The 22725-nt window shown below is 32.0% G+C and overlaps 1 protein-coding gene and 1 non-coding gene across 6 annotated transcripts in view; both read right to left on the bottom strand.

The window, feature by feature from the left end:
* Nrx-1 (neurexin 1) overlaps positions 1–22725 on the bottom strand; it is a 263851-nt gene that overhangs the window by 8615 nt on the left and 232511 nt on the right. For 4 of the 5 annotated variants that reach the window (XM_015324919.2, XM_015324920.2, XM_015324923.2 and 1 more), the window contains 4 exons: positions 4484–4725; positions 4228–4351; positions 1422–1598; positions 113–296 (listed from right to left, as the gene is read on the bottom strand). In XM_015324919.2, coding sequence (XP_015180405.2) covers positions 113–296; positions 1422–1598; positions 4228–4351; positions 4484–4725 — 727 coding nt within the window. The remainder of the gene's footprint in view (positions 1–112; positions 297–1421; positions 1599–4227; positions 4352–4483; positions 4726–22725) is intronic. The other variant, XM_015324922.2, reaches the window with a different exon arrangement.
* Positions 3774–3879, bottom strand: LOC149033604 (U6atac minor spliceosomal RNA). The gene has a single exon (XR_016177382.1). It is a non-coding gene; the product is annotated as a U6atac minor spliceosomal RNA (small nuclear RNA).

Consider the following 22725-nt stretch of genomic DNA (forward strand, 5'->3'; position numbering starts at 1 on the left):
CAACGGCGGCTTATTTGCAGAGATTTGTATTTTAAATTCAAAATGATCAAAGATTGTAGAATCTTCTCCTTCTTTTTTTTTTTTAATTATATTAGAACACTCAAAAGCTTACCTGCTATGACTAGTTTCCGTGTCGATTGTAGAAGCATTGTATTGCCCGGAAACAGTGACGAATTCCCGTGTTGGGGTCGATGGTGACAAAGATGAGGAGGAGGATGTCGTCGAACTGTGTTGAGTGCTGCTGTGACTCGTGGAATATTCCCTCAGGGTCGTGTACGTCACTGGGCTGCTCGTGTCTGCTGTCACGCCGGGAAAAAAGTTAGAAAAAGGGGGTGGGAGTTAAAAAGAGGCTTAGTAAGCTTTCTTCCTGTTTTTCTTTTTTTTTTATCTACTCTTCCGTGTGATGTTTGCTCTCAAGCTGATCACTCATTGATTACTCACAATAATTTTCTTTGAAATAGAGAAATCAAGTGTATGAATTCGCGTATATGTGTATAAGAGAATGTGTTGTATGCATGTAGGGGTTTGTAGGGGTTTGTAGAGGTTTGTAGAGGTTTGTAGGGGTGTCTCTTTAGAAGCCAAAGAGGAAGCCCGAGAATATTGCGCTACGATGTAGATATGGCAGACTGAAAGAAGTAGTCTTCAGTGTCTCTCTTATCGAAGGGGCTTACTCGACTATGCTTGCGACGGTCAACCAAGCTTGTGGCGACCGGATTGGCGGAGCTTTCACCGCATACGGCTTAGGGATATTCAAGCTCAAAGAGAAAGAGAGAAAGAAAGAACGAGCGTCACCAAGGTACAAGTATTTCCATATCCTAATAGTATTTTTTATTTCAAAAGCTCTGATTGACCGTTTATTTATCTTACTCTTTAAACTTCATTATTGTAACATTTAATAGAAACTTCGATACGTTTTAATATAACGGCAAGAATTCTAAGAAATAGGAGTAATTTTAATATACATTTTTCAATGTTTGTAGAATAACTTTGTTTTTACGCTTGAATGATAATATGAGAAATTCGTTACAGTGAACATACACATTGTATGACAAATTAATTTGTATTTAGCATAAAATTATGTATAAATGATCCATAGAATGAATGTGAAGCTGATGTTATATAGATCGTGCAGTACGTGTGCGTATGTGCATAGAAAGAAATATTGAAGTCAATTAAATATGTTTATGTATTGCTAATATTGTGTTTAATAAAATAATTGATATAAAATAAACAAAGATAGAGAGTAAAATAAACTTAAAAGAAATATCCAACCTTTTTTTTCTAGGGATTTGGAAATACTCTACTCGCGAATAAAGCGAATGCGTAGTCGGAAAGTAAATGAGTAGGTTGTAGGATCGATAAGCATTGGCGTAGGAGTGGCAATAGAGGACAAATTTTGTTCAATTTCCTTGGAAACGGACCGGTGGTAGAAGTGACGACTATTTCCTCGGTTGTTCCAGGTTCTCCTGAACCTTCTTCACAATCCTCTTCTTCGTCATCGCACGAGGGTCGTTCTTGAATATTATCTTTGGTATGTTTTGGTCTCGAAGTTGTTGGTAATCTCGTTGGTGCCACGTAGACCGGTGTTATCAAATCGTCTGCAAAACATTTTTAAAAATAACAATTAATAAACTATATTCATTTCATTATTATAATATAAACTTTTAGAATTATTATATATTACATTCGGAGAAACAGGATATTTTCAAGAAAAAATCAATACCTATCGATTAATCAAAGTACATTTATTTGTCAACTTCAATTATGAGTGGTATGTTTTATATTTATGTATTTATACTTATTTTTTTTTTTTTCAAGGAATGTGTGTACGTTTCTTCAAATTGTTCAAAAATCGTTTATGCGTAGAGAACATATAGGGGTCGTTTAATATATGGTTCTTTATATAGACAACCCGTATGTGGGTAGCTAATAACGAAAGAGTTAAATTGAGCGAATAGAATAGACTAATTAAATCTTTTAAAACGTTGCTTAATTTTGTTAATATTTGATATAAGAACGATAGATTGTTTGAAAATCATAGATGTATTTTTATAGAAATCGATAAGTGTTAATCAAGAAGGTAAATAAATGATTAAATAGAGATTGTTTGTTTGTACATGAAAATGACACGCATTCGTGGTTTCCTAAACAATTCCGATTCGGACACGAATGCGAGCTTGATATGACACGAAAATTAACTATGGACACGTGACGACAATACCAAACGTAATGTCTCTCTCTCTCTCTCTCTCCCTGATGTTGACATTTAAACGTGCGATATTGCTAATGAGAAACGTCCTACTGTTTCTATATCGTTGACGACAATGCCAGTGACGTGTTTGTACACAGTATATACTTGTTCCTCCAAATTTTACGTATAATTAAGTATCTGTGTATCTAGGAATGTTAAATGTGTACATATATGTGTGTGCATATAAATATCATAGACATGCGTGTAACGTTTCAATCAAAATTTCATAAATACGATTAATAAAAGAAAAGAAAATCATGAAGATGCGATTTATTTAATTTATATATTATTATAATAAATAAATTTATATATAATATAATATAATATAATAATTTTTAATTATTTATTATAAAATAATATTTTAATTTATCTTGAATAAATGATAATTATTATTTATATCTTGAAACGATGAGAAAATATGCGTGAATTTTTACATGAAAATGTTTAATTATTCGACTAATTGTCATATCAGTATTTTTTTTTGTTATTATATGGATTTAATTAACGTTAATTAAATAAAATTAATTTATGACACTGAGGTGAGTAATTTTATATAAAATATTTCTCTTTTTGTAACATTTATTGATTTATATGAGTGAAAAATGGATTTAACTTTTTTTCTTTACATTTCATTGATTAAAATGAAAAATTACAAGGAGAAAGAAGGACAATGTAAAAAGTCATCATGTGAGCTGTAATGTTAGGCTCATTCTTAGTTTGGAACTTTGCCCATTCAACAAGACATGATCGCAAATGGTCGTTGATATCGATCCATACTTTGTTGGACTAATTATGGACTGGTGCCAAGAAATTTAGAAATAAGTTAGAAATATTTGCAAAAAATATGAAACTGTGTTAAAGGATTATTTTCTCATTGTTTGTTTGTGATTTATTATGAAAGCATAACAATGTTATTAATAATATTTCGAAAAGTAATATAAATTTTTTTTTATTATTTATACAGCCAATAAAAAATTGGATTAAAATGAACATATTAAATTACAATTTTTGTTGATATTCTTGGTTCGAGAGAGAACACTGTTAGTTGAATAACGTGCAGATCTTTTTAACATTTACGAAGAAAGAGACAAGGAAAATTCTGTATGCGTCAAGCAAATGATAATAAAAAAATGATCCCGTCAAGCATCGGATATTAAATTTGTTAAACTTTATTTAAAATATGTTAAATAATTTTTAAAATTATCTAACAAGAATAAGGTGTCTAACGTACAAATTATGATAATATACATTTTCTGTATCTTTCATTTAATAAAATATAATAAAATAATATTAAATATTTATCTAAATTATTTGATTTATATATAATTTTCTTTATAGATTAATAATCTATTTGTTTTTTCAAATTGCATTTAAATTACATTTACTGAGAAGAGATAAAAAAGCATTGATTGTGATAAGTAACAATTGGAAAGATTTTTATAAATATAATAATTGATGTATAATTATTGAAAAATTTCTGATTATTTGTGCAAGTTCATATGTACATGAAAATTATAGTTTAAAAAAAAATCTGGTAAGAGCCGCCAAAGGCGACAGTGCCTTACCATTATATGTGTATTCCATCCTTGTCTAGGGGAGTGCTAAACGGCTCTCCTTTCATACTACACGACATTCTTGATCTGCCACGGACTTATATAGTAAACGACCGAAGCACAAGTACTTGCGAGAAAGCAGTTACTGATTCATCCTCAAAAACATGCATAAATATCTAACAATTTCTCCATAATATCTAACAATTTATTGAAATGAATGTCATGCAACTTAAATGCATCATTTTGTTAACAATGTTGATTCCCATTAACAATAAAATTTTTAAATTTAAACATAGAACGAAATTAAGGTATGCCATCTGGCGTTGGAAGAGCAAACTAGTCGAACAGTATATCGACCCCGAATGAGATAGAATAGAAGAGACGAAGGAAATTACTTACACCCACGAGGAAATGTTTACTTACACTTACCGGAACCAGGCTCGTAAATGGGAGTACATTCTTCGTCTTCGTCGTCACCGGCACATCCACTTCCGGCACCGGAAAAGATTAGATCGTCCATCACGCCTGGGAAACCAGATGCTGGAGTCTACGATACAGAAAATTGGTTCAACTATGGTACTTGGATTGGGTATAGACATTGTCAAAAATTTCTTTATTAGCATTAGAATTAAAAATTACGTTGCTTGGACTAGCAGAAAAATTGTAGTTATTAATTTACCTGCTGCATTCTTTGCAAAGGTGCAGCCCGATCTAGGAGACTTCCAGCGGGTAAAAGTTGAACGTCACCTCTGGTAGTAATTCGACTGTTCTTGGCAGCAGCCAGTTCTAAGATTCGTTCACTATTGACCACAAGACCCGCGATAACTCCCAAAAATGGTCTCTCGACCCTTCCCTTGTCTTGGTTCCATCTGCCACCGACTTGTATGGTCGATTGACTGTTGAATACCGAGTGCTGGTAGCCTATAGATGATAAAAAGAAGCTTACATTAGTTATGATGACAATTTTATGCAGAAGATTTATTATTCCTTTTATTTCATTTTTATCGAGGAATTCTATAAAATTTAACGAGAAGGAGAAGAAAATTATTCCATAGATTTAACGAGTAGTCCCGCTTTGGTACTCTACAAATTATTCGTTTGACCGTTGATTAGGCGAGCATGAAGAGCTGGATGTGAAACGAGTCTCGTTATTGACCAATCTACTTGGCCCTTGTCCTCACACGAGCACACCATGTGGTAGGTCAAGTATTTGCTTCTCTTCCTTCGTCCTGTACTTGGAATGTTCAGGGAACCCTTGGCCCTTTGTAGGTCTAAATTTGGTTGGTTTTCTGAACAGGCGGGTATGAAGGGTAAGGAATTACTTAGGGTTGCCTCCTTCTCTCTCTCTCTCTCTCTCTCTCTTTCTTCCTTTATTCGACCCTTCGTACTCGTGTAACATGATGCAAGTATTTACTTGTATTACTTGCTTTGTTATTCCTGATCTCAATATTTTTACAAATGATGTATAATTTCAAATAACATGTACTTATCAAATGTTAAAAATGAAGAAATGTGAGCAGGAAAGTGTCAAGTGTGTATTCTGTACTATTGAACTCTTATTCAAAACTTGTAAAACTTTGTACAAAATAAAGGATTACAAAAGACTCGTTCAGATCGTTCGATCAGGATCTATATGTACAGGAAGATCTCTCGATCGAGAAAGATCGATAATGAGGCTATTTTTCGATTAGGCGACTAGAAACGAGTTGGCTGTCGTTCTGGGTTCGAAGAAGAAACGTACACATATTCATACATACATCTATATATACCAAGTGGATAAAAGAGGAGACAGATAAACAGGTTCATTTGGTCAACAGGCCAACGATTGTAAGCCATGGGCAAGTTAAATGCCACGGGGTAATAGGAAAGCAACAATTCGATGTGGTATTTTGGGGGATTCAAACGACGAAAGATGAGGAAAGGAATTCTAAAATAAACTCAAGAAGATGAAGAAGAAGAAGAAGAGAAGAAAAATAAATAAAAGACAAGCCTATATGCGTTACAGTATACTATACTGAGGTCTGTTTACGAACAGTTTGGAATTATCGAAAGGATAATAATTTTGGGCGAAGCAAGAAAAAATGGGACCAGCTGACAGGCCTACCAGGCTTTCAGGAGAAAATAGAAAGCTAACGTGCCATGGTAACGTTTTAGGCTACACTCGGTGTATGTTGGCCTTTGATTCAACTCCGAACCAATCAGATTCATTTTCATGTTCGAAGGGCGTGGCAGGATGCTCACGTTTCGTTCCATTCTCCGGAACTTGTTCTTATTTGTTTTTTACTTAGATTCTATTCGTTAGTCGGACATTTTGTTTCGGTTTACACATTTATTGGACATTTTTGTCAACACTTAGCCAATCAAATGTGGATATCTATTTGTTTTAAACTAAATCGTTATATGGCTGACTGAGAACTCTCATATTTTGTCTGTGTACGCATTTATAAATGATTATTTTATTGTTAATCTTAAAATAAATGAAAATTAGATAATTGAAAGATGTTTCTCATGAAAGATGTTTAAATGGTAGAAAATAAGATAAAATATATGTACTATTCTCTATATAAATTACATAAATGGTTCATATACAAACAATAAAGATGATAGTTGACGAATATTTGTAAATAATTTATATCTGATATCAACAATTTATTCATACATAATCTACACAAAATTATTTCTCTCAGTTCTACTTCATTATCCGTAAAAATAGTTTGAATTTAATTAGCGTAAATATGGCAGAGGAGAAATTGAATGACCAAATATGGAAGAATCTGATTCTTATAAATATATCAACTAACTAAAATTCTTGACTCGGCACTTGTCGACCAGGCATAGTCGATTTATCAGCAGAGTATAAAAATACAGCTGGTAGATCATGTCTCTTCTTTAGAGTGTCCGCACATGTACGCACGCACACGGATGCATAGAATACGTTTATACATATACGTTCGACCTTCGGATACTTGAAATCTCCCTACTAACCAACTAACACTTCTACGTATACTACTACCTGCTGTTCATCCGCTATAACGGTAAATGGTACGTGCGCATACGTGCCAAATCATAAAAGCCTATCAGAAAACTAATATTGGGCACGTACCCTATATAACACCCTTACCTTCTATTGAGAAATTGAGATAAGGATGTCATTGACGGCACATTCCAATCCGAAGAAGTCCAATAAACTGTATCACTTTACTAGGAGAGCAGAAGAGCGAGACACGATACCTGGGTAGCCTACGAGAATTTCGGCTGGTAGTAAGCCTACCTATTGCGCATACTTTACGTGTGAACCAACGTCTTTGTATATGTGTGTGTTATTTGTGCGTTATACCAACTTGAGAATTCCTTCGCGTTTGGCACTTCAGCGAGCATTCAATTATTTTTCTTATATTTTATGTAATAGTATTTATTATATGTAAATAGTAGAGAGAGTATTAATGTTTATAGTAATATTCTTAACATTGTTCTTTTATAAATAATTCTATTATTATTGATATTTATTTAGGTGAAAATGTTTGAATAAAAGTAAGATATTTTAAAAATATTATTTTTATACATATATATATATATATATATATTTTTTTTTTTCTACAAGAAATATTTCTATGCGTATCAGACATTCTACCTTATTCTAATCAACAGTCTCGGATAATATGAAATAAATGAAATCCAGTATTACAGATGGAGACTACTCGATATACTTAAAATCGATGTTTTTAGAAAAGTCAGAGAGGTAGGGTGAGAAATTAGAATGCAGTGAAGCGAATTGAATGTTTCAGTGCAATTAGCTCTTGCACGACATAATCTAAATTAATAAGTAAACTGACAGGAAAGTATGGAACACGGGGAGGTGGTGAACACCCAAAAGTAGGTTAAGGCGCGCTACGTTCGGTTGCTTAGACAAGTGGCGTATTCGGTTAAAAGGGATCAGGAGAGAAGGAGATGACTGAGAACGAAGACATCTAATCCGGAGATTTCAATGCAAATTTAATTTATTGGTGTAGAATTGCTATGTCGATTAATCGAACTAAATGGTCATTTAGAAAAGGTCGATATAAATATAGAAAAGATATAATAGATCGATTAAAAAAGGGTATGTAAATTTAAATTTAATGGAAATGGTCTGTCGTGTGAATGCATTTCATAAAATGCTAATTTATAAGTAATATATTAATGTTTTTGTTTCTATATGAAGAATTTATTTAATTCACATTAACTGGATTAATCTAACGAGATGAACATTTTTATACGTCAAATTAAAAAAATATTTCGAAACATTTTTGCTTATTTACGTCAGATGAGTCACACTTGATAGTAATATACTAGTCAAACTCGTATTACTTCGGGCATATAACATTACCGCTCGTAAACACGAAGAACGTATTTGTACGTTGAACATATAGCTGTGCAAATCGTTCATGTTCGCATGAGCCTTGCATTATTCAGAAGTAAGTATAGCATTGGTACGTGTGCGTTGTCTACCGGTGACAACGTTCCGCATGAAAATTTCACCGATTTTCTCACGCTCCCGACAGGGGAGTATTTGAATACGTAATTAGCATTAGTGTGACTGGTTAGGTTTGTCTGATCTCATGAAAATATGAAAAACATACAGGAAATTTTTCTAACCTAATTAATAAGTATTTATAGATCATTGAAATGATGTGGTTTAGATGTTCGGAATAAATCATTCTAAATCATTAAAAGTGTTGTACAAGTGACATAATCTATAAATATTGATTATATCAATTTTATGCATTGAAAAATTGTTTATGGATCAAATGAGTACTGTTATAGATTATTGAAAATCTCGTATTTGTAATTAATAACATTTTTGTATTATGACACATAAATAATAGTACTATGGTACAATGATTTGAAGTTACTTTTAGGAATTGTTCCAGTTCACAAGGTTTGGTCGGTGGGAACCAAAGACGGTTGCGTATTCCACTCGCGTTCTCGTTGTTCACTCATGGTGAGTATGGGAAATATCGATGATTCCCAGAGTATGTCAGTTCTTCTTTGAAAACTAAAACTGTTTTCAAAGAGGGATGGACGCTTGCCAGTTGGTGAATTCGTTACGTTAACGTTTACGTTTGATGTCACTCGTTTCATTTGTCAAATGATTGTTTATAATTCAGAAAATGTTCAATAATAACAATGACAATTTTTGAATAATTTCGATGTTGTACATAGATCATACTATATTATATAGATTCCATAATCACATGAAAGAATCTTTAGGAGAACCTACACGAAAGATTGAGAAGACTGCTCGTAGAAATGTTCTCACGCTATAAAAAAAAAAAAAGGAAACAAAAAAAAAAGAAAGAAAAAAGAACAGTGTAGGCGGTGTCTTGAAAAGAGGACCATAAAATCGGCGTTGGGTCTTAGGTTATTTGGAGTTAATGATTTTTCTGCTTCCTTTTTTTTAATATCTTTTTTTTTCCTATCTTTTTGTAAAGACACGAAAAAGAGGTAAAAATTTCGAGTGGAATTCCCATGGCATCGTCAAATTTAGACTCCTCCTCTTTCTCCTAGCGAATGAAAGCAACAAGAGATTTTGGTGATTCTAAGGTTTTAACAATAAAAAAAAAAAACTTTCTAAGAGTGTGGGAACCAAGCGTGAGAAAAAGCTGAACGAAGGGCTGAAAAGGTTGTACAAGCAACAGGCTTGCATAAAGTACGAGTTAGTAAAACAATTAAGATATTTATGTATAATCTGTACTCGTATGCCCTCTTTGAAACTTTTAAAAATAATCACGTACAATAATAAAGATTGATTATATAAATTTTTATGTTTATTTATATAAAATTATAAATAGATAAATAAATCGTCTTTCTCGAAAGAGGAAGAATTAGAGTATATAATTGTTAGATAATTATTAGATATTTGATAGAAAAGATACAAATTTTGAGTCCAACATAGAAATAATTGTTATTTTCGGTCAAACTTACAATTAGTTTTATCAAAACTTTTCAATGCACCCTCGTCTATCAATAATCTTGAATAAATATATTAATAAATATTTATTAATATTTCTATGTACTTCTAAAAATAACCAATAAAATTCGCTAATGATTATAAATATGAATATGTAATTAAAAAAAAAAAAATAAAAGTAAAAATCATATAAATTATTTTATGGTGCATACAAGTTTTTTGAACAAGTCGATTGTATTAGATATGCATTAGATGATTTTCTTGGGTCTCGGTTATATGATTTTGGTTATAAATTAGATGTGGGGGTAGATATAATGATACGTTGATTCATGATGGTATTAAAAATAGAAATATATTTATAAAATCGAGAGAAGCGTAGAGGAAAAGCACGTAAGGGGTAGATATCGATGGAATGCAACTACCAACATTCATGGCATGGTCTCCTGGTCGATCTGGGAATCTGTTTCCCCTGAAGTCGTCAAGATTCTCACGATCAAAGAAAGCGAAAAAGAAAAATAAGAAGAGACTGAGACAGAGAGACAGAGAGAGTCAAAGAGAGAGAGAGAGAGAAAAAAGTGAAAGAGAAAAAGAATGTTTCACACGGGAATGCTTGGGAACGTATTCGCATCCTGCAGGAAAGTGTCTACATGTGTGTGTGTGTGTGTGTGTGTGGAATATACAGTGAAACATGAAAATGATATCGTTTACTTCTTGAAACTGGACAAGGTTTTTTTCAAGTCAACGTGTGAACCAAACTGGTTCAAGATTTGTCTCAAGAATTTACAGCAAAAAACTGTGAGGGATACTGTTTAAAATAATTTCACATTAAACTCTATTTTGATGTTACAAATTTATTAGAAATTATTGCAAAACTTGTAATATTTAATTTTCTTTCGATTTTAAGAGAATAGTATTATAATTTTAGAAATAGGTTGAAAAGTTTTGAGTTCAGCATAGAAATAATTTTATTTTTGTACAAAATCACTTTTATTTCTCGAAACATCTTCAAAACTTGTCAACCCATCCAAATATGAACCATATCATATTTTGCATGGCTATTGTATAGACTTTCAGGACAATTTTTAATTGAGGGATGATTGGGGGTGCATTTACAAATAGTCAGATTTGTTATACATAAAAATTGTGTCTCGTGAATAGAAAAAGGGTTAAGAAGCTACGGAATGACGCCATTCGTGGATAAAGGAAGATGAAAAGGATGTGGGGATGAATGGGGGATGAGAGAGAGAATGAAGATGAGGAGGATTGTTCTTGAAACTCTTTCGTTGCTCTGTACGCCTACTACTGAAACGGATCGCTTGGTTTGCCCTTAGGGACGAACTATCCCACGCCTCCTGATGTGTTCCCGACTCTTTCTATCTTCTCTGTGGGAAGAAAAGCCAGAGTCTTCGGGAAGAGCACAAGCCAATCCGTGAGAAAGTATCTCCAGACGGGATATGCGATATCGGGGGTTAGCTAGAAGAACGTTTTTTCGTCTATGAATTGAACAAGTTCAAATTCACAAACAATTCAATTCTATAATATCATTAAATTAATTAATATTTAAGAAAATGTGTTTATAATTAAAATACCATCTTCTATGTTATTTTTGTTATTTTTGATTTATTTCCAATGATTCATTTATTTGACACAAATTAGGCGATCGGAACAAATAAAATGATTGGAGATGAAATTACGATCATTGAAGAAATGAATACAAGTTAAATGTTTAAGAGGATGCGTGAGCCAGCATTGGAAGGAAGATAAGGGTCAAGTTTTACGAGAAAGGTTTATCGAATTCGAGGGGTCGTGGATGCCGACGATCTTCGACACGAGAGGTTAAAAGATCCTCGATAGGTTCCCCAGGATGGATAATAAAAGTTGCCAACAATATTCTTCCAAGAGTATATAGAAGAAGAGGAAGAAGGAGGAAGATCAGAAGGAAGAAGAAGAAGAAGAGGAGGAGGAAGAGGAGGAGTGGAGACTTTTCTCAGGCCAATTAAATCGTTCCCACGGGATCTTACCGTGGGAGAGACTCCAGGAAAGCGAGAATTTGAATCTCTCGGCGAGCGGGACTTCATGCTATCGTAGGAAGTTGATGTCTCCAACATTGTGGAAAAGAGCGAATCGGAAGTTCTGGGTATAAGGGTTTAAACAAAATGGCGGAAGAGAAGCAACATGAGTGGAGAAAGGATTTTTTTGTTAATTACTATTTTTATTGTAGATTTAATCGATTCTTTTGTACCAGTCTATACAATTTCCAATAATAATGAATAATTAAATGCATATTTGCATTTTATATATAAATATAATAATTTGAAAAAATGTTTAATATAATGGAAGCTTTGTCCAATGTAAATATTAAAATATAATTTATAAAATTAAACCTATAAATTTTGATAGTTTGATGAAAGATAATAATATTGAATATAAATAAATAATATAAACTATGTTTAAACTATATAATTTATTATTATATTAATATTAATATATTATAGTAAATATTAGCAAAATATGTCAACATATTTGTAATATTTCGAAGTGTTTTAAATGTGTTCTCTTCATTAGAATGTAAGGAAAAAAAGGAGAAGAGACAGAGAAAAAAATGAAAATAAAAGTTATTGTGAGACGATAACTGGATCAATATATAAACGCGTGAGAACAAAGGGAGGACTCGTGGGAAAACTGCGAAGGCGCATGGCGCTTCCAATACCAAGAGATCATGAGCTACGAGAAAGTTATTCGTCTTTTTACCTCTTTTATCGATTCAACCCTTCGTCACATTTTTCTACCCTTTTTTCTTTTATTCCTCCTTCAGATTAACCTAATTATATTTATTGATATACTTTTCTTAGAAATTTATTTTCAATAGATCTCTCATTATTGCATAAATTGTTGAATCATTTCAATTATTTTCAAAATTCGAAACATTTAATTGTTAATATGGGTATTATAATTTTCCTTATTGTTAATTAAAATATTGAGCATCTTTTGTTTTTTTTTTTATGAAAATAAATTTTAACGTTTGAATCACTGATCTAAATTAATCGATGAAACATGCTTGACTCGATTAATGACTGAGAATTATGGTGGGGATTATCTTACACGGCCTTGCACGCGTCGCACGCACGAGACTGGAATGTTGGGGAAAAAAAAATTGTCACGCCAGATGGTTGCCTCGAATTCCAAGAATGCAACTCGTATGCAGCAAGCAATCGTTTGAGTTCAACGTACCGTAAACTTGTTGTTGGTTTACAATATTAACTTTTTATTAATCAAAACATAAAAATAGAATTTTTAAATATATTTTTGCAAATGTTCAAATGAATCTTCCCATTGCTTTTTTATCATTTAAAAAAATTATAATTATTGTTTTGAATCAAATTGGCGTATATAAATGGAGAAAGAGAAACAGATAAAGAAAGAAGAAGAAGAAGAAGAAGAACCGGTTTTAGTTGCTAGAAAGGAAGAATAAATATATATCGCATGCTTTCTATTGTGCACGAATGTTGGAGAGAAAGGGTTGCAGACTGTCTCACTACTTTGACGTTCTCGAAGAATAGGGGATCATGTGATGCTTGGTTAACACGTTGGTCTTTATGGAAAGCACATACCACTCCTCCCATTGATCATATATGGTTTTCTTGACTAGTCAAGCTAACATAATTTTTATCTTCGTGCCCACTCAAGAGAACGATTCGAGTAAACATCGTTCTTAGGGTAACATGAAATCTTTGAAAGTTCAATTCTCCAATGGCACAGGCTTTTAAATTAAAATATATACTCCGTTCCTTTTCTCATCCGATTATTGTGGGGATTTTTAGGTTAAATCATTGGATATTGTATAAAAGAAGAAATAGAATTTGTAGCAAATGATAAAAAAAAAATGTGATTAATTTTAAATAAGTATTTAAATGCGTGAACAAATTTTACTTGTGTGTGTGAGCGGAATAGACATTTTTTTATTATACAATTTAGCAATTTTTTGGGGGTGTATTCTTCGAATAGGTTTTTAGACAAGATTTTTTTAAATAAAAAATTACAAATTAAATTACAGTAAAACCTGTTTGTTTGTGCGGTCCTTTTTTATGCGATTTTATTTTTGTACGATTTTTTTTTTTTATTCGATTCCTATCCTCCGCACAAAAACAGGTTTTACTGTATATAGGTAATAAAATAATTATAGAATTTAAGTATAAGTAAATTAGAGTATATCATAAAATTAGAAGAAAAATGAATAATTTTAACTATTTTATAATTTTGTTAACATTACTAAATTTATTTCAAAACAATGCTCTAATCTCAATATTTGCAAAATATATTTTTAATAATTGTAGTATTTGATATAAATAACAAAATAACAATACACAATATTATCGAATTAAATGATGCATAAAAAAAAAAAAACTAATCATATATATAAAAAAAAAAGCTCATTAAATTGGAAAGAATGTATGGAAAAAAATGTGTGCCTACGATCGATTATTGTTCTTCTACAATTTTTCAACGGATACCTTGAGTACCCCATAGAATAGGGAAACATAAGAATACGAAATTGGCTGCTGGTTTTCATGAGAAGAGCAAGAGAAAGGAAGAAGAGGAAGAGTGAGAACTATTTAATAAAAAAAAAAAAAAAAACAAATTAGTCATCCCTTTGTGTGTGACAAAGGAATAATAATATATTTCGAAGTTATGGACGTGGAAAAGGTCTTTATTATTTTGTCACGGTTCATTGCGAGGCGTGAATGGAATTGTAAATATAAATTAGTACAAGATATTCTACTAGGATAGTATGAGTGTTAAGAAACTTTGTTGGATTTCGGCTGTGGTTCCTCTCACACCACTACAACCACCACCAGTATTTTATTATTGCTACCAGTATTAGAATTTTTGAGTGTTAGGAAGACATAAATCACAATTTCGTTGATTCAATGAAATTATTTTCAAACGTTCATATTAATCAGTAATACAATGGAAATATAAAATTTCAATTCGAATGAAATAAATTAATATATAATACTCATTGAAACGTCGCATATAAATAATAATCCACTGTCACTATAATATGTAACTTTTAAATAACAATTTTATAACAAACGTATTGATTAATCTTTGGGTAGTTTACACGAAAATAAATTACACGTGTGATAAGCAAAGTAAATCAATAAAACTTGGTCATGATAATTGGTAATGAGTTCTATTTTAGATATTTTACTGTTAATATTTCAACTAATTCGGTTGAAAATAATAATAATAATAATGAAAATAGGTATAGAAAAATATAAATAACAAATGATTGAGATGAGAAATAGTCATGTGCATCTTATCGATTGTTGTAGCCACGTGCAACGAACGAAAATCGTGTTAAAACGAACTTTGGAAATCGTGTTAACGGAAATTTTGTATCCTCAACTTATCAGGAACGTATGTATCATAGAAAGTGCGTATGGTATTGAATATCAGTTTGCGGAGTGCGTATGTGTGTTGCAGGAAGAAAGGAAGTAATGGTAAAGAATAAGAATAAGAGGACTAACGTTAAATATAAGAATAAGATTAGGAGAAGAAGAAAGAAGAATTGGAGGATGAAAGATGATTAACTAAAGAGAATATGAGGGTTAAGATTGAGATTCGAAGACATCGATATTATGTTTTGTTATGGTTAATGGCCCGTTTAAGTCCACAGAGAGGCGTGAAGTAGGTTGTAAACACGAATTAATCAAAGACTGGATAACAGGAACGTAGAAATATTAAGGAGCTTCCAAGAAGAATGGCATGGATGGAAGGAAGAGATGGAGACAGAGAAGAGAAACGCGAACAAGACAAAGACAAAGGGAGAGAAATTATTTCTATCGAATAACTTCAATACCGGAGAAAGGGTTAATTTCCGACGTAACTCCAGCAGGATTTCATAAATGGTAACAGGTAATTACACATATGGTATAGATAGAAGTATCTTTCTTGAAGAGTGACCTTGAAACGAGCCCTTTGAAATAGCCACCGACACCATTTTGCTTGAACGTGCACGACTATCCTTTTACAAGAACAAAAAAGCAGGCTTGTCCACTCGTAACGAGCAATAAAATTATTTCTTTTGTTGGTAGATCGATCGAAAGGGTTAGCGATTGCCAAGAAATCTGGTACCATTTTCAACAGGAGAACAGATCAGCCGAGAAGGTAGATTCTTTTTATCTCACTTTCGCTATTACTTACTCACTCGTTCAATTCTCTTTTTCCCTCTCTCACTCTCTCACTCCTTATCTTTCTCACTTACTCTTTCTCCATCTTTCTCTCTCTCTTTCTTTCTCTCTCTCTATCTCACTCTATCTCACTCTATCTTACTTTTTCTATTCTCGTGTGATTTTATTGGAGAATTAAATATCTTATAAGAGAGTGAAGGCCTGTCCTTTTGCCATGGCACGTGTCCGTTCTACCTATGAGTTCAGGTAAGAACCTGTTCTATACCTTCTTTGGTGATGTGTATATTCACGGATATACACATCTGTGCTAACACTTGCTTCAGGAGGGTCGTTCAATGGTCGCGTGCCAGTCGCGTGCTGCTTTCACAACACAAGCTCTAGGTAAACTATAATAGATTTGTGAGAGTTTAAAATTTGTTTAGATTTGGTATAAGCTATTATTTAGTGTATACTTGTAAAAATATAACTTATTAATGCAAAATCTTAATTAGATTTATATTTTATATAAATCTAAATTTTTATTTACAATATTGTGAATGTGTGTAATATACGAGTAAAGAAATAAAAAGAAAATTTAAAAATTAAAAAATTTTTTATTTAAGAACAACGAAGAAGCAGGAACTTTGTCAACCCTCATCCCTTCTTGTTAATCTTGTTCACTTTTGATATAGTATTTTCAGAAAAATTTGAAATGAATATAAGAATGTGGTCAAAGAAATCAAATTTCCTAAATGTTATTGAATAAACACAGGTAATAAAGATAATAGAAAAACAAAGAAGCATAAATTTGTCAAATGTGATCTTTTTCTGTCCTTTATGTTCTTTATTGTTATATTATCCATTAATAATACTAGGATAAACATATGTGAAGAAACAAAGATAGAAATCCCCTCTAGAATCAGAGTTCCAAAATTCCCATTGTGGTATAGATGTTGCTAGGATAGTAGAAAAATGAAGGGGCAGAAATGTAGCTGGTGTGTTGCAATATTTAATGTTTTCACGTATATATCTATATATATCTCCCTTCCTTTCTTTCTCTCTGTTTTTTTTTTTAACTCTTTTTTGGTATATCGATAAAATCGAAACAGAGAGAGAGAGCATGTCAGTAGACATCATCGATGTCGTGTTTCTATTGTCGTCGTAATGACTCCGTGCAAACTAGAATCAGGATAACAGGTATTTCAAGGTAGTGTACGATTTGGAACGGTCATTCGTGTCGATGATCTTTCTCCTCTTTCAATGGTTTCATGTATACCTAAGTAATCACGTATGTGTTTCTATGCGTGCGTGTGTATTTTTTCTGTTATTGTTTGTTTTCATTCGTCATTCCTTTCGTTCCTCGTTATTTTTATTTTTAAACGTACACGTGCGTATTTCTTTTAAAAATCATCAGTGTAATAAAAAAAAAAAAAATGCAAAAATTGGTTGCTTCGTGATATCATTGAAGTTGAAATTTTTCTGTTATTTCAAATCTATGCCGAGGATAAATCCCATAGATTTAATTTCGTCGTAATAACGTATTTTGACGTAATGACGTGTAAACTAGGATCAGGATAGTAGATGATCTCAGATAGTATGATTTTATTTACTATTACATTGGTTTACTTCTATCGATCGGCTGATATCTTATTGATTTCTAATTTCGAATCTAATAGATCGATGATTGTCAAACATAGACAATATTTTTGAATCTTATTAAAATGAATTCAATTTAAGAAAGTATTAAAGTATTGTTTTCATAGAAGATATATGTAATCTAATTTTAACTTTCATTAGTATTTTTGTTTGATTTATTTTGTTAGTTAGTTTATTTCTAAGTTTACGTTAATGGTTGGATATTTGATTATGGACTGTGGTGACGTAACTCCATGTAAATATAGATCAGGATAGTAGAGAAGTTTAGGCAGTGCGTTGGATTCTATAAACAGGTGTGCTACATATAGTAATCATTTTTTTCCTGATTTTTATTCTTTGATTGAATGATTTCATTGAAGGAAAATGAATAAATCGATTGGTCGTTCAATAATCCTCTTCTTTTTTTTCCTTATTTTTTTCTTTTTGAGTATATGTTGTGTTGGCACGTAAACATGTGTAGATATATATGTATGCGTGTATGTGTGTAAGACCTTACAAATGGTGTACACGTGTAGGGTCACGCGTATCTCTTCACCGTGCGTAATATTAATAGGATAGTAGAACTAGCTGGATCGTTTCGAAATGAAACACTACAAATACCTACAAACTTCTCTATACATTTACATGTACAGATATATGCGTGTAAAAGTATACTTTAATAATGGAGAATATGAAAATGGAATACTAATTTGCATTTACGTAATTGCATGTGTGTGTGTGTGTGTATAAAGTATTAAATATTTAAATTAATTTATTAGATTGTTCGGAAAGTAATTTCGTTAGTTGTGTTTACGAATACCTAAAAGCTCACTTTAAACTTCAAAATTATTTAACATTTTAGCAACAAACACTTCACAGATGCGATTAAAAATCTTTTTGCATTTCAATCCTTCAAGTAGTTTTTTATTTTTGCATCGGAAATGGAAAATCAAAGCTATATTGTTATTCTTTTATTACCTTCTTCAGGGTATAATAATGCAGTACAAGGAAAAACAAAATTATGTGCTATTTGTGAAAAGAATATGCTCAGTGAATGCTAGGGTTAAAATTAATTTTAGAAATTTCATTCTAATAATATCGATTTAAAAGATGCACAATGTATAATAAGATTGTCCAGTTGAAGGGTATGAGGGCAAAATTTGGGATGACTTATTGTGAAAATAATCAGGTAACGATAGTTGTTTGATCGAATTTCTTCGTAAACTCTTGAAAGGTTATAGTCCTCTGATGTTCGTGAGAAGAACATTCCAGCATCCTTGGAAAATTGTCTTTCTCACGCTCCAGTAAAAGCCACGACAGTCTTGGCGAATGACTTTCTTTCGGTACTTTAATACTTTTTAAGTAAATACATTGTATATATTTATATGTATAGAGGTATATACAATGTATAGGATTATCACACGCATGCCAAACACCGTTAATACTTCTTTAGTATACGCTATGGCATGTAGGTTTTTATTAGCATCGGCATTCTTCGATATTCGACAGATGACTTTTAAAAATTCCCCATATTTAGATTGATGCTATCAAATTTCTACTCATTTTTTCAAGCTTATAAATGTATAGATAAATCATGAAAAATTTTGAATAATCAATTGGACCTGAAGATACAAAATTTGGACAAAAAAATTCGACGTTTCGAATTTAGTTTCAATTCAAATTATTCAGTTTCAAATCGTTACATTTGAAAGATTGATGAATTTATTGCGTTAAAACTGATGATATTCGAATATGACAGAAAAATGTCAACGAGTATCGTAAATTTCAAAGACAATGCTAAGTAAGTGAGTATGTATGTACACGTATAGAATACGTTACACACATACGTAAATACATAAATGCTTCTAAATCTCGAACGAGCAACGAAAGCATTGCAGTCGTTCTCACGAAGCGTGGGAATATTCTACGTAAGGAGACAGAAGAGGAGACAATAACGCAAAAGACCAACCAACGTCGCGATCTTTTTGTCACGGAGCCAACATGGGAATATTCATTCATAATTTCTTTTATATCTTTTTCCTTTTCTTCTTTAGATAGACCTAATAAGATCAACGGGAAATCATATGTGTTTTCCTTTGATTGAAAAAATGTTGAAATTTGAAAATGTTCAAATGAAAAATTTATTAATTATTATTTATTTTATTTTTAATGATTAACACAAAAGAAAAGAAAAGAAACAAAATATTGTTTTCAATTTGTCATCTTCTATTTAGTTTATTACACATTCAAAAGAAAATACGAATTTTCTTAATTTTTACAAAAAGGGTGGGTGGTGGATCCAACAGGAAGTACGAAAATGTTTCTATCGTTTAATCCATGTTTTTTTTTTCTGACGATTAATCATCCCAACAGGAAGTAGAAATATTTGTTGCTGATGATGGATTGAATAAAAAGTAGATACGAGCATCAATTTAATTCAGTAATTTTTGAAATGTAATTTATAATGATGGGTTCACAAACAGGAAGTATGAAAGATAGGAGAAGAATCTTGAAGAATATTCCCAAGATCGTGTCGTCGTCGTCGTCGTCGTCGTTGTCGTCGTTGAGATTACTTATGTGTGCTCGCCACATGGTGCCAAGAGGAGGAATTCTCCGAAAGGTGGAATCCGCGTTTCCTTGAGACGATTAATAACTTCTACCTGAGTAGAGAAGAGATTCGAACATGGACGAGCGTGAGAACAGTGTCTCAAAAGGGACCTTCTGCTTCTCAGGCTTACCAAGGATTCATCAATGGCTAAGAGTTCTCTCGGGGGTTGAAAAGTAATAGAAGAGAATTGAAAGAAAATATTCCTTGGTATTCAACAAAATGAATCCAATACTTTTATCAAAATGGCTGCCTAGTACACAATTTTCTCTATCAATTAAGTGTCTATCGCGTATAGACACAATTGTTTTTATTTTTTTTTTCTATACAAGGGTAAGTGGAAAGTTTGGAGCCTTAACAAAAAACGAAATTTTATTCTTTAATAAAAGAACTTATTTCTATGTTAGACTCAAAACTTTTAAATCCAACCAGGCAATTGGCAAGTTAAATTATCACCCTATTTTGGCTTTTCTAGAATTATAAATATATATTTAAAAAATTTGTAGAAAATTTAATGTAAACCTTGTTAAATACAATTAAGAAGAGAATTACATTAAAGAGAGAGAGAGAGAGAGAGAGAGAGCTTAACATTTTTAATTAATATTTGAACTTGAATATAAAATTGGAGAAGGAGTAAGTTTCGTATATAATTAAATGAAAAAATGATGAATGCTGTGGCTTGTGATCGAATGATCCATGTATGATCGAAACATACACACACATACCCTAAATCATAGACAAGTATGCGTTAATCGAAAGTAACCTTCCTGATATCAAATGATTCCCTAGTAACCCTGAGAATCGAAAACTCCCTTCTTGCGTCGGCTTTCTCACGCTCGTAGAATCTCCACTTGGATTCCCACGAGTCGTAGGAACGATCCATGCTTGAAGATTTTCGACGAGAGAAGAAACATAGAATAAGTCCTTCGTTCCAAGAAGATAAAGAAGAATATGATAAAGAAAATTTAAAAAAAAAAAAAAAAAATAAAAGGATAAAGGTATAGAATAAATCTCGATATATGTACGTTATATATCTTCAGAAGAATATACAGTAGAATCTTCATAGGAAATATTGGGAAGAATACATTTCCTATTTGAAGAAAATGTTTCAATGGATAGAAAAGGATAGAAATTATTATCCTATTTTATGTCGAGTTGAATTTTATGAATGATACGTTCATAATCTGACATATAAAATGCATACATAGAAAATCTTTTTCTTCTTTTCGTTTTCTCTCTTTCTTCTTTTGGGTTATCCCTATCATGCTAAGAATTATCGATGAAGGTGTTTCCGCGTGTGTGTGTTTATGTTATAGCTGGTACGAAATTCCTTGGGTAAGTTCAAAGGTCTCTCCTATGTTCTCTCTCTCTCTCTCTCTCTCTCTCTCTCGTTCTCTCTTGCATACAGTAAGAAAAAGAAAATAAGAATAAGAAGAAGAAGGACGAAGAATCCTCTTCGAATCTTCCCACGACCCCGTCTCGGGGCATCAGAACCTTCGACTTTAGCACTTTGAGCGTGAGAAAGATTCTCGCCCAGGGTCAAATACAGTCATCCTAGTATTAGGGCTTCAGGGTAAGCTAAGAAGAACTTCAAAGATGTCCCCGAAGAAATAGCGTCTCTTCTCGTCATCGAAGAGTATATAAATCGATGTTTTTGTCTGTTTATTAGGAAGAATAGTCACCGATATACCTTCCTTTACGTTAGCATGAAATCCGTGCTATGTACGATACTCTCTCAATTAGGAGAGTAGAAACTTTGAAAATATCTGTCAAATCGAACCCTAAGTGTTGAGCCCATCGACCTTTGTTAAAGAGAACGGGAAATTTTCGACCGCGACGTGACCCATTCATTAGGACACCAGGAAATGTGTGAAGAGTTGTTTAATTTAGTTTTGCTTTCCTTTCATTCAATATTTAATCTAATGTGTTCAAAGATGTTAGGTTATTCAAAAAGTTTAAACTGATTTATATATTTAATTTAAATTGTTAAATATGAGGGTAGGTTAACAAGTTTAGATGTTATGTCGAAAAATAAAAGTTACCATTTGACAGAAATAAAAGATTGTTTCTATGTTAGTTTCAAATTGTTTTTTAACCCAAACAAACGTTTGGTAAAATATACAAATGTTTTTAAATTTTTCTTTTAATTCGGCATAAACTTTATGAAAAATCTGTTACATGTGTTAAATCATTGACACATTGAAATTATTTGTGATATTTAGTGGCTAATTTAGTCTTTTTGTTATTTTTAGAATGCAAAAAAAACAGTAGAATAAAGGAAATAAAATAATTGAAGAAATTAGACAAAATCAAATCCACAAGTTTCATTAGAATTTTTATTTACCCTATTTTGTATTGAATAGAGAGTAGTAAATTCAACTAGTGATTTGATTTAGTTAGGGTTATTTAAAAGTCTTTTGAAATCAGACATTTGATGGTGAGTGTAAAGAAAAGTGGTTGGTTGTTCCGATGACGTAGTCCATCCCCTTTCGAAGAGGGGAACGATTGAATAGAATTCTCTAATTAGTGGCCAGGGTAGTATGGAGGTCGAGGAAGAG

The sequence above is a fragment of the Polistes dominula genome, unplaced genomic scaffold, assembly GCF_049000335.1.
Source record: "Polistes dominula isolate Pdom_NZ unplaced genomic scaffold, Pdom_raw_medaka contig_28, whole genome shotgun sequence".
Taxonomy (NCBI): Eukaryota; Metazoa; Arthropoda; class Insecta; order Hymenoptera; family Vespidae; genus Polistes; species Polistes dominula.